Below are 12,643 nucleotides of genomic sequence, written 5' to 3' on the forward strand. Positions count from 1 at the left end.
ACTCCTGCAACCACTGCAACAAGCTGAGTGCGTCGGCAGCACGGCAACCGCCTTTCCGCCGCCGTCAGCTGTTTCAACGGTGCCTCTAAGAAGAAGGGGACGCGTTGCCACTCACTTGCGTAACAGAAAATAGACAGACCGTCTTCTATGATAACAAACTTTTTATTTTGTTTTATTTTTCAGGATATACTTGCAGGGAGTGCATTGAAAAAGAAAAAAAAGATGCAGTACGCCGTCTTGCACGATCACGACTTTAATACACGACTTTCCCAACAGTACAAATCTCGGCACACGGCTTTTCTACGATTATAAAAGACGATGTAATCTTAGCAGCGATATAGCAACGTATAAATATAATTTCGTGATCAAATAGCCGTTGCGAGCGTTCAGGATTGCTAACACTAATCACCTTTTTCGGGTGATCAAAAAGCGTGAAAACTCGCATCTTTTATACCACTACGCACCAGTAATACCTTGAACTTGAGCACACGCATGGAATGCGCCAAAAAAGAAATCCGGGTGATGTTCGAGGACACAAATGCTAAGAAAGCACCACTGTATACTCTGTTTCATACTTAGTGTGCGACGCTGTCAGAGCTACTGGCGCGAGCGCGTACCTTCATCTATGGTTTTGTTTGCACGAGAACGCGTGCAAATGATGAACGAGATCAAGCTCCATGCTCGCGCCAGCAGCTTTGACAGCGTTGCACACTAAGTATGAAACGGAGTATAGTCGAAGTAAACAAACACGACGGCATGGGCGTTTCTGCTGTCTTGAGAGTTCCGCCACGAGATCGCCGCACGAGTAGGTGGATCTTCCCTTTTAGTACGTGCTGGGTTATCAACGACACACGACGATAATTCACAGTCAACGAGAGCGCTTTCACACGGAACGATGAGCTTCCACCACGCCGTCCACAGCGACGATACCAACCGACGCCATGTTTGCAGACAGAAGGAGCCTGGCACGACCGGCACGCAACACACGCGACCGACCTCTCCTCGACCCGTGATTGGTCTGACATTGCGGTCGTTCCCGAACGTAACAAGAAAGTTCAGCCCGGCTCAACTTTTTCCGTTGGGAATGAACACGAACGAAACGACCGCTGGCGCTTCGTTGCTATGGTAACTCGTCGTTCCAACCGGTTGCATTCGTTCGTAAGCGTAGTGGTCGCTCCGAACGCAACTGTGTGAACGGGCCTTGAGTTGAGACACACGCTTCCGACCTTGCATGCGAACACGACGATCCGTTCGTCTTCGCCCAGAAGATCCAAGCACTCCAGCGGAGGTCCGCGTTCATGGATCTCTGGTCCCAGATTGACAGTTTAGCTCGCACGAGCGAAGTTAGGAGCTCGTTCTCGCTAGCGCGTGCATTCTTTGCCTGGGCCATCTTTTTCGAATGGGTCAGTGGGAGCCACGCGTCCTGCTTCTTGTCGCCCGTCCCATTTTCTTGTTCGTCTCGCCAGACCCATTACGTCATCATGACGTTCGCGCTAGCTGTGCTGTCATTGGCTGGATGCTTCCGACAGTCCATCCGCCGTGCGAAACTATCTGGCACGTTGGACGCACGTCGGATCGCCTATCTGACATTTGAAGCAACCAAATTTTTCGGATCAGGCAGTCGTACTGCCGGATCGGACGTCGGATCTGATGGATCTGCGCGCATGTGTCTCGCGCTTAAGAGCCAACGAGGTACTCTAAGCGCGTCGAAAGTGCAACGTGCCTGTGCTCATCACACTTATTTGTGTGTATGTTTTGACCTTAAAATCCAACCCAACAATTGCAATGTGCCGTGACGTTGCGGTTTTAGTCCGCCATTGTAAAGGGACTCCACAGCTACCAACGGAGGACAGTCTTTCAAAAGGGGTCTATGACGTGAAAACAAAATGCACCTGGGAGTTAAAATAATTTATAATTTGCTTAGCAATTATGCCCCTCCTCCCCTCCCTTTTCTCCCAGAGGTAACCTTTTAGTGAGAAGTGTAGAGTGACGCTGTTGACAGTAAAGTTGTGCAAGGGCGACAAATACTTGTTAATACCATCTTCGATCCACTTGCACCGGAACTGCCCTGAAATCAGGACAGTGCACAGCGCTCCTCGGTCGTGCAGTGCGAGGTCAGTGTAACGTCGAGGACAAACTGCGCCACGCCGGTGCACCGCGGCGACCGCCACCATGCGTCACATCGCGTTTTGTTGTTTTTAATGCGAAAGCATTAACTGTCCCATGGAGCGAACCGGCGTTATCAGCTTTTGAAGCCGCGAAAAACGACACCTAAACTCCCCCGTTTCAATGGAGCGAACCTTGTCGTCTGTAGCAGCGATTTGATGGGTAGGCTCCCATTGGCTGGCGCGCGTCATAGTTTCAAGGAACGAGGCTCCCATTGGCTGCTGCGCGGCGTAGTTCCAAGGAACGGCACCCCTCAGAGAAGCCCTCTCCATGGTGCCACAGCGGCCCGGCTGCCGGTAAGAGGGAGCGGCTGGCCGCAGAGCCAGCAGAGCCCGCCCGGGCAAACTCCGGAGAGGCTGCACAGCCGAGCTCAGCGCGGCGCGGCCACTTCACGAGGGCGCGCGCTCGGCCGTCGCACGCGACCTCGGCCGCAACCTCGGCCGCAACCTCGGCCGCAATTTCGGCACTAGCGAAACGCGGCCGTTCAAGCCAGTACGCCGCACACGAACTAAGGCAGCGGAAGAGCGACATTCATGCTTTCACATTCACAACTCGAAAGAACCGCTTAAGTGTCCTCGTATTTTTTTTTTTTTTGCGTACATTTGCGCGCGGCCCGTCTGCTGACAATTTCTCCCGGTTTTTTTACTCGCGGAGATAGCGGTCAAACACAAATGGACATCGTGGACGTCATTGTCGATGGGGTCTCGAAGCTGATGACAATTCCTTAGGCATATTTAGCCCATACTTGTTGGTTCAAGGAAGAGAAACACCAGATAATAGCCGTACATTAGGTGTCATCGAAACGCCTCACAACGCTTTCCACGGAGTTCAAAACTTACGGTCGCCCCTTGCCAACGCAGCAATTATTGGTAATCGCGGCGATTATAATAAGCTCGTTGTCTTCATTGTCAGAAGAGCTGGGAAATTTATCGAGGGCTTCTGCGAGGCGCGTTGGTTTTTGGAAGGTTGCTATCTCGATAGACTGCGCGTCTGCTATTCCCGCCATGTCCTCGATTCCTGCGTCTGTCTGCAATGCCCGATGGGATTCCACCTTGGCGCACCGTCGATGTTCTTGGGGCACGTTGGGGCAACGAAGATCCGCACCGGGAGGGTGCGCTCCGTTCATTGAGTATGTTCGGTGCACACTGGTGCGCTAGATCGAAGACGGGGGAGCGAACCTCGGTGCCCCGGTGCACACCAGTGCGTATGATCGAAGACGCTATAAATTCACAAAGCAAGGGTGTCCTTTGTGTTAATTCTCCTACACAGATCATGTATGATAATCCAAGGGCAGTGAATAGGAAGCACCTCTGTCGACACCTAGTCCGCGTGGCTGGTGGCGCAAAAGTTACTTTGGGAACACTTAACGTATAAAACAGACACTGGTCAGCACAACATGAAACCATAAAACATGTTGGAGGTTGATGGCCGTTCTCAACAATCTGTTAGGCACGTAGCCACGGCGGGGGCTAAAAGGGCCCGGACCGACCCCCCTCCACCGATAACCTCAGTTTTGCTGGGACCTTCTCTGCCTAGTCCATTTATGGCGTTGGGTGTGCTTGAAATATGTGCAGACTTTCGTCGTGCCGAGAATATTTCTGGTTATACATGCCAGAAATAATTTCGTTCAGTTTGTGGCTGTAACTAGCTGAACTAAAACTTTCCGTACATTGACAAATTCAAAGCAAAATAGATACAATGCAAGTGTTTCTGACCCTATATAACATTTGCATATATTTGAAATTCAGGGCACAAACCTTGATTGTAAACATCTAATTATTATATAGTCATATTATAACCTCCTAGTCAATATGCTGTTGCAAACGGACCGTGCAAATCTCTTTTTTTTTTTTTTGATTACTTTATGTAAAGGTAGCTTGGCCGCAAGCACTTTGGTGCAAGGCAGTGTGCTAGCTTCAGAGGGGCAAAAAGCGGGCCGAGTACGAAAAGACTCGAGGAATGGAAAGTATTATTTAAAATACCGAAATGTTAACTGCGGCAAGTGCTGTGAGTCGGCAGGCTATTGTATTCCTCGGGAACATAACGATTCTTCATTTCAGTGCGAAGAAATTCAAATTTTTATCAAAGAAGCCAATAGGGCCCAATAGGGTGCCTCAATGTCCTTCTGTTTAGGGTGATGCCACCCTTTGTAGTACCCGATGCCGACAGCACGCGCTCACTGGGAAAATACAAAGAAACTGACGAAAACAAAATGTCGCCGTACCACAGTCAGCGCCACAAACGCGTGCAGGAACACGCTTCTGAACGAAAAAGAAAAATTAACGTGTGGGACAAAATGGCGAGATGCCACCACCCTAAACAAAGTGCACATGAAAACACTGGGATATTTATAGGGGGCCCTAATACACTTTTATTTAATTCATACTTGAACCTCGGGATTGTATACTTTTTATTCCTGAACCCGACATTTTTTTCTTTTGCATTGAATCCTATAATACCCAATGCAAATATATATATATATATATATATATATATATATATATATATATATATATATATATATATATATATATATATATATATCGGGTTCAGGAATAAAAAGTATACAATGCTGAGGTTAAAGTATTTATTAAATTAGAGTGTACTAGGGCCCCCTATAAATATCCCGGGGAACTTAAGAATTTCTGCAGTAGTTTGGCTGAAATCACCATTTTACTGCGTTTCGCTGAGAACAGCCAAGAGAGGGCGCAAGGGGAGCATTTCCAGGAAAGGCTGGGGATGGGCCTAGCCCCCGAGCGATCGGACAAAAGGACTGCGCCGCAATTCGGAAAGGCTCTCAGACATTCCAGTTCCTGATCGGATCCATGGATTGCGGCGGCGGGCCGTCTCAAAGTTGCGAAAATTCCCCATAAGATGGTGTCACACCAAACTTCATTGCCCGGTCGGTATAGTCAGAGCCGTATATAGAGAGAGTTAGCTCAATCACTCGGAAGTATAGAAGACAAACGAGGAGGCGCCATTGGCCGAAAGCGAGCTGGGCGAGTTCCCAGGAGTCTTCAGAAATTTGAATATGGCCAGCCTGAAGCAGCGAATAATAAATACCCTGGCGGAGATCGCGAGAGACAAAAATAATAGGTGCGTCGGAGTAACTCTCGGTGATTGAAAATATTGTGCACGAGTCGTTTCGATCACGCTAATGCAAAATCACAGTGAAAGCTTATCTAAAGATATAAAAAAAGTGTGCGCGATTAGCAGAGATCGACGTAATCAGTACACTAGATGCCGAGGTCCGGGCATCTGCCGTCCGAGCGGTCAGACTCCATTCGAGCAAAAGAGAGTTCGAGCGGCACATTCGCTTCTTACATCTTTTTGCAAGCATGATCATAGTCGAAACATCGCGGGCACCCTATTTTCAACCATAAACAGTTACTGCATTCACCTCTTACGCCCTTGTTGAAACTGTTTCTCGCTACCACCGTTAAAGGATTATTTTTGTCTTCCGGTTGGTTAAGAGAGCATATCTCTATCCAAGTGTGATGCATGCCCTGGCACCGCCCGCTCCTCCCACTGACCGAACTCTCTCTATATACGACTCTTTGTATAGTCGGTGACAGGCAGAGTTGTACTCTACTCATTACAAGTAATCAAGTTACTCGCAATCGATAACCTTTTTCGAGTAATTCTGTGAAACTTTGAGTACATTGATTAGAAAGTAATCTCAAGAGCAACCTGATTACTTTTTGCGTGTACTTAAATGACCGGTAACCGTTACTGTTTTTCCCTTTCTAATGGCGCCCTTGGTTTCTACGAGTTTCCTACCAAGAAATCCTCGCACCAAGCCGCCGGCAGGAGGATGGCTTACCAAAATTGATGGATTAAGATACGCAGTTTATATCAGAAATAGCTGGTTCTAAATAATTAACGGACAGTACAGAACACCCGCTTTCAAACCGGAAGGAAAAAGCTGCCGTTTCGAAATTCTTAAGTAATCGGAAATGCAATGTCTACTTTTTCAAGTAACTTTCCAATTACTTTTAAAGCGCAGCTCTTAGGCACCCGTTTCCTGGTTGAACGGCGTCGCCGTCGGCGTCGGCGTAACCACACGCGGTGCATTATGGGTCGCTCCCGCGCTAAAGTTAGCGAGGAAATTTTAGAGCGCAGCTCTTAGGGGCCCGTTCCCGGCTTGAGCGGCGTCGCCGTCGGCGTCGCCGTCGCCGTCGGCGTCGGCGTAACCAAGGTCATCGCAAGGTCACGTGACCCCCAAGGTCACGTGACCCCTCCCAAGGTCATCTCAAGGTCACGTGACCCCACGTGACCCCCTGAAGGTCACGTGACCCCTCGAGGTCACGTGACCCCTTCCAAGGTCATCTCAAGGTCACGTGACCCCAAAATGACCCCACGTGACCCTTTGAAGGTCACGTGACCCCCAAGTCACGTGACCCCTCTGAGGTCACGTGACCCCCGAGGTCACGTGGTCGCCTCCCCAAGGTCACGTGACCCCCAAGGTCACGTGACCTCGGGGAGGTCACGTGACCATCATCATCGTCATCGTCATCATCATCGTCATCGTCATCACTGATGACGTCACCGGCATCCGCATCGTCATCGTCATTATCACTGATGACGTCACCGGCATCCACATCGTCATCGTCATCTACACTGATGACGTCACCGGCATCCACATCGTCATCGTCATCATCACTGATGACGTCACCGGCATCCGCATCGTCATCGTCATCATCACTGATGACGTCACCGGCATCCACATCGTCATCGTCATCATCAATGATGACGTCACCGGCATCCACATCGTCATCGTCATCATCACTGATGACGTCACCGGCATCCACATCGTCATCGTCATCATCACTGATGACGTCACCGACATCCGCATTGTCATCGTCATCATCACTGATGACGTCATCAGTGACGTCACTGATGTCGTCACCGGCATCCGCATCGTCATCATCACTGATGACGTCATCAGCGACGTCACTGATGACGTCACCGACATTCGCATCGTCATCGTCATCATCACTGGTGAAGTCATCAGTGACGTCACTAATGACGTCATCGGTACCCGCATCGTCATCGTCACTGATGACGTCATCAGTGACGTCAGTGATGACATCATCGGCATTGGGGGTCACGTGACCCCCAAGGTAACGTGACCCCCCCTGGTTAGTTTAACCCCCCTCCCCAGTGCCCTTCCCTCCTCCTCCTCAAGAGCTGCGCTCTAATTCGGCGTTACAGGGAGTTCTAAGCGGCTTTCATTTTTTTTCTGCTAAATTTAGCGGGTAAATTTCTCCACTAAATTTAGCGGGTTTAGTTTCCCCGCTAAATTTAACGGGGAAATTGACGTCACGTGACCTCGACACCAATTCAGTTTTCCCTCTAAATTTAGCGGAGAAAATGACGTCACGACTTTGTGTCACGTGAACCATGAACAAATTCAGCGGCAGGAGAAGGGGAGGGTACGGAGGAGGAGGACGGGCATACCCTCCCCTTCGTACGCTCCTCTCCTCCTTCTAAAAAGCTGAGGTCTATTTTCTCATTACAGAGATTTGTAAACGTCTTTCATTTTTTTTTCTTCTCGAGTTATCGAGTAATCCAATTGAATACTTTTTAACCAAGAGCAAGGCTGAGAATTTAGTAAAAGCTGCGCCTCTATCACGCGCGTGTTGCCTTTGACTGCGGGCGCTTCCGACGATATGTTAGCAAAAGCAGAGAGCTCGAGGCGGAGTACGTACTCAATTCTTAATCTGTCATGACACATCACGGTGAGTCAGCCTTTTTGCCTGCTCCACGAATGGTAACTTTCGTTCATTACTACGCTTCTCACGTGCTCAGTCTTTGTGAAAATGATCCGTTTTGGGTTTTTCAATGACGCTCACCAAGTTTCTTATTGGAACCATATGTCTATTTTCACTAATTGAAAAGTTAATTAGCGAACTAATTAGCAAGTATCGCGTATTTTCTTGCGTACGCCACCACGAGTAATGACTGGTTCCAAGAAAATTATCCTTTTACCACGAATACACTAATTTTAGGAATATTTGCCACTCTTGCGGTAAACACTCTGTATTTAGAAAGTTTTGTTGCAGTGTATTTGCTTTTCTTTTGCAAACCATTTGGTATAGCGCAGTGAGCAATCCTTGCAGTTGATACCACAGCTTCGCTGGCCAACCGGCTTCACGACGTAAATTGAAGCCCCGACCTTACTATTTTTTTTCTTCTCCTTAGAGAGTGGAAAGGTGCGCGCTTCTCTAGCGTTTAGTTGCGCTCATTCGCCGTCAGGAGCGGAAACGTTTACAGGAAAAAGTGCCTGAGAAGAAACCGAAACTGAAAAAGTCATTCAAACTATGTTGTTTTTTTTTGGAACGTCGTGAAGTGATGGATTAGCGTTACATACGTATTAGATTTCATTTCGTGGTTTTCAATGATGCCCAGCAAGTTTCTAATTGAACCCAGGTCATTAAATTCAAGTATTAGAAAGTTAATTATTCGAAAATAATTAATAATTTAATTATCCGGAACGCTAATATTTTCTTATGTAGGCCCCTGGGCAGAAAGCAAAAAAGACATCAATGTTTTTTTCTTGCTTTTTTTTTTTATTGTGCGATGCGTAGTTTTTGTTATACCAAATTTCCCCAAGTTTCACAAAAAAAAAACAAAAATCAAAATGACCCGCGATATGAAAACAAGTTAAAGGCACCAAAACTTCTTTTTTTTTTTTTCTTTTTTCTTTCTATTTTGTGAGCTTTGTTTTGACATCGATGTAATCAAACACCGGGGTTTCACATTTTTGATCTGAATAACATTTAGATACTGATTACAGTAAACTTTATTTGCTGGTTTCGGTTAAAACTTGGGCAATTTAGAAAAACAATATTGTCTATCACGAGAGTATTGTGGTACCGGAGAAAGATATAACGTCGACTTTGAAACTTGCCTTTTTCAGCAATAATAAAAAGCTTCGAAGAGAGTCAAAAGTTGTCATCGACGCAAGAACAGGGGTTCTTGGAAAAATTTTACTCGAAATGTAAAAAAGGTGAGTGTCGATGTAGTTGTTGATTTACAGGATACCTTGCGCGCCTCGATGGCGCTACAGATGTGTTCACTTTCTTTGCGCGAAAAAACAACAACAAAAAAACAAAAAACTGATGAAAATACATTTTTGAGAGCGATAGGAAATATATCGTTTTCATTCCTGCACTTTCCAGCGACACATAGTTTCAACAAAGCCATATTGTCCCTCGTCCTTGCCTTTCACTAAGTCCAGTGCACCGCTTGAGAAACGGGGCTGCCGCACTAAGAGAATCCTCTTGCAATGCCTTTTTCACTGCCCCTTGAAATCGAAAACTATATCTTTGGAGAGGGAAGTCATCGAAACACTTTCAATGCGGCAGACAGGTGTAGTTGGCATTCCATGGCGTGGTATGTCTTCCATCTCTTAGAAATCACCGAGCCCAATTTGACGGTCACCACGCGTGAAATCAACGCCGTTCTTCGCAAGGTTGGGATCGTGCGGTGGCCCATGCTGGAAGTCATCGACAACCCGAACATCTCCAACATCCTGTACGAGTCGTTCAGCTTGTTCGGCCTCAGCGGTCTCTTCTCGCTCACGCTCGAAACGTACCCCGGGCATCAACGGCTAGCTCTGGGCCGTACGTACGGCTTCAAGGTGAGCGGCGAGACTGGACCGTTTCACTCAATCTCTCATTCTCTCTCCGCCCTCTTTCCTTTTTACTGCGTCATTTTTTCTCTTGTCCCACCTTCTTCGTGTCGTCGTTTTTCCTTCGCGCTATCCATGTTTAATATGCGTAGCCAACCAGCAGATTTATGAATTAATCTCCCTCTCCCCCTGACCCACGCACACATTAATGCGCACACACAGACTCACACACATACTTAGACGCAGTCCCACGCTTTCACAAACTCACACCCTCACAATTCAACGACAGTCCCAATCTCACACACTCACACTTGTCAACGCTCACCATGTCACACATACACGCACTCACTCTCACTGACTCACACTCTCGTGCGCTCACGCTCACTCTTTACTTCTACACTCACTTACATATAGCACACTAAGACACTCCTTCACAACCTCGCGCCAACGCCTTCTCACGCTTTCACTCATAAGTCACATTCGCACTTTTATATTCGCTGACTCACACACTCACACACTCTCTTACATACTCTCACTCACCACGCTCACTCAAAGACACTCACGCACACTCTCGCTCGTGTCATCAGCCTAGCACACTCTCACACGTTCACTCGCACGCCAACACTTGCTCACGCACTTGTTGACACGCTCAACCTCATCATCACTTAAAATCGCTCACTCACTAGCAATCTCGCTCGCATAAAAAAAAAAAGAAAAAAAAAAAAGCCTCATAGACAAGGAGGCCGTAATCGTCGTGTTGTCTTCGTACGTCGCCTACAATAGGCCACCGAGGGGCAAAGATTTAACGCGGGTGCTGCGTCATCGTTCAGCTACAACTCGTTCTCGATGAGTGAAAACACGAGTCCCGGTCAAGCAGTGACGCTGCAGTCGTGTCTAATTTGTGCATTTCACTGCCATCCGGTAGCCCAGAAAAACCAGCACTACGGCCTTGTTATGGCGTTACTCACACTCACTCGCACACCCACAAACTCATTGACATACACTGACTCACTCGCTCTCTCCCGCTTTCTACTGCAGTTGTGCATTGTTATTATGGACCCCGTTAATATGGATACCCGGCTATATGAATACTCCGCTAGACGGACACCGTTTTTTGGAGACAAACTGAGAAAACACACGCATTTCTGTCTCGTCATTATGGTCAACTCACATTATGGAGCATTTGTTGGGGGGAACAAATGCGTCCTTATTCGATAGTTTTAGGGAACCGTTCTTGCACACACAATACGATACGATGGACCCTCCGGTACGGAGTGCGGTTTCTCTGCAATAACTTATCTTGCTCACCCACCCGAACAAAGGTCCTGGCTGCGTGCCTGGCTCAGTTGCCTACATGTCATAACCATAGGGCGTACTAGCGTGCAAGTAGGAATTTAGATTTCTATAATAATACGTGATTTGTATTTTTTCTTTTTTAGATCGGGCCGCCAGAGTTCGCTTTCGCTACAGAATTGCGCGCCAAACAGGCTTCCAGCGATTCCGCGGTGCTCGCGTCGTACGAAGACAGCATCACCGCCATCGCGCAAACATTCCGCTCCGGGATTCCGCTCCAGGGCATCGCCAGGGAGATCGTCTTACTCCAGCACTACCTCCGCCAGGTGCGTTCCCGCTGCGGATGTTGCGAACTTTTTTTCGAAACCGAGGGTCGACTGGATCGACGAACCTCCGATCTTTCACCGAAGTTCCGACGAAGTTCGACTTACGCACAGTGTTGCCCGACTTCAGCGCAAAATGTTCGAATTCTGGGACAAACGTTATCATGTGAACGGACCTTTGTAATACACAAACACGTAGTATAAATGCACCTGTTTTTCCGCTGTAGATTTGGGGGAATTCAACAGCGTAACGTCACTTCTTATTTATTTATTTTTGCTTACATCTCGTAGTTACTACTTGTGTGGAGCGTTTTGGTTGCTTTTTAAAATTGCGTAATACTCAAAACGTAATCTAATGTAAGAAATTTGTTAAAATTGTTAATTGACAAGTGATCTCAATGACGCAAAAAAAAAAAAGTACTGGCAAAAGAAGAAGATTTTGGAGTTGTCTTTATGTTTCAGAAATATTAGGACGATAGCTCTTGCCCCTCTACACTATCGCGAACTAATTTTTCGCTGTGATAAAAATGCAATGATGAAAAGGTGCAACCGAACTGGACAAGAATAACTATAACAATCCCTTGAGATGGGGAACAAGTGGGGCAAAGGGCAAACACAGCTGCGTTTGGACATCGGTGTTTGTTCTTTGTCCCCCTTGTCCAGGGATTAGTATCGTTAATTTTTCGCCTTTTACTACAGATTACCCTGCGGAAAGGCACACCGATGACGGTCTATTCAATTTTTGAATGGCCCGAAGGCCCCACGAAAAAGCTAAAATCAGAACGAACTGCTACAAAAATCAACATCCTGGAAACGCGACACTTGGTTTGTGTCGTTCACTTTTTCGTTCCGAAGTCTCGGGTTTTCAAGATGCTCAAAGGTCGCCAACTCGCCTGCAAGTTTTCTGTTATTTCTATCATGCCACAAAAGCTTTATTGTGGCGTTTCATACCCACCGTGTTCGCGTTTGGTGAAAAAAAAAAAATCTTTGCTCCGTTTCACCTTTATATGTACAAACGAAGCCCTTCTGTGCGTGACTCCCGGTTTCTGTTTTAGATCAGAGCCGTTGTAATAATTCAGCGTCCTTTGTTTGTCCTTTGTCCTCCTTCTTCCCCTTCTTCAGAGATTAGTATCGTTATTCTTGTCTACCTCACTTGCGCCTTTGTATTAATCACATTATCGTCTAGTTCAATTCCGGGTTTATTTTACTTGAAATTCAAGGAAAT

General features: G+C 47.1%; 1 protein-coding gene across 1 annotated transcript in view; it reads left to right on the forward strand.

Annotated features, from left to right (window-relative positions):
• The first annotated feature begins 9,556 nt into the window (after positions 1 to 9,556).
• The window catches only part of LOC115317410, a 137,768-nt gene continuing 134,681 nt past the window's right edge, over positions 9,557 to 12,643 (forward strand). The window contains exons 1-2 of the mRNA XM_040223795.1: positions 9,557 to 9,811; positions 11,242 to 11,421. Coding sequence (XP_040079729.1) covers positions 9,557 to 9,811; positions 11,242 to 11,421 — 435 coding nt within the window. The remainder of the gene's footprint in view (positions 9,812 to 11,241; positions 11,422 to 12,643) is intronic.

Source organism: Ixodes scapularis, unplaced genomic scaffold, assembly GCF_016920785.2.
Source record: "Ixodes scapularis isolate PalLabHiFi unplaced genomic scaffold, ASM1692078v2 PGA_scaffold1__304_contigs__length_218370807, whole genome shotgun sequence".
NCBI classification, from domain to species: domain Eukaryota; kingdom Metazoa; phylum Arthropoda; class Arachnida; order Ixodida; family Ixodidae; genus Ixodes; species Ixodes scapularis.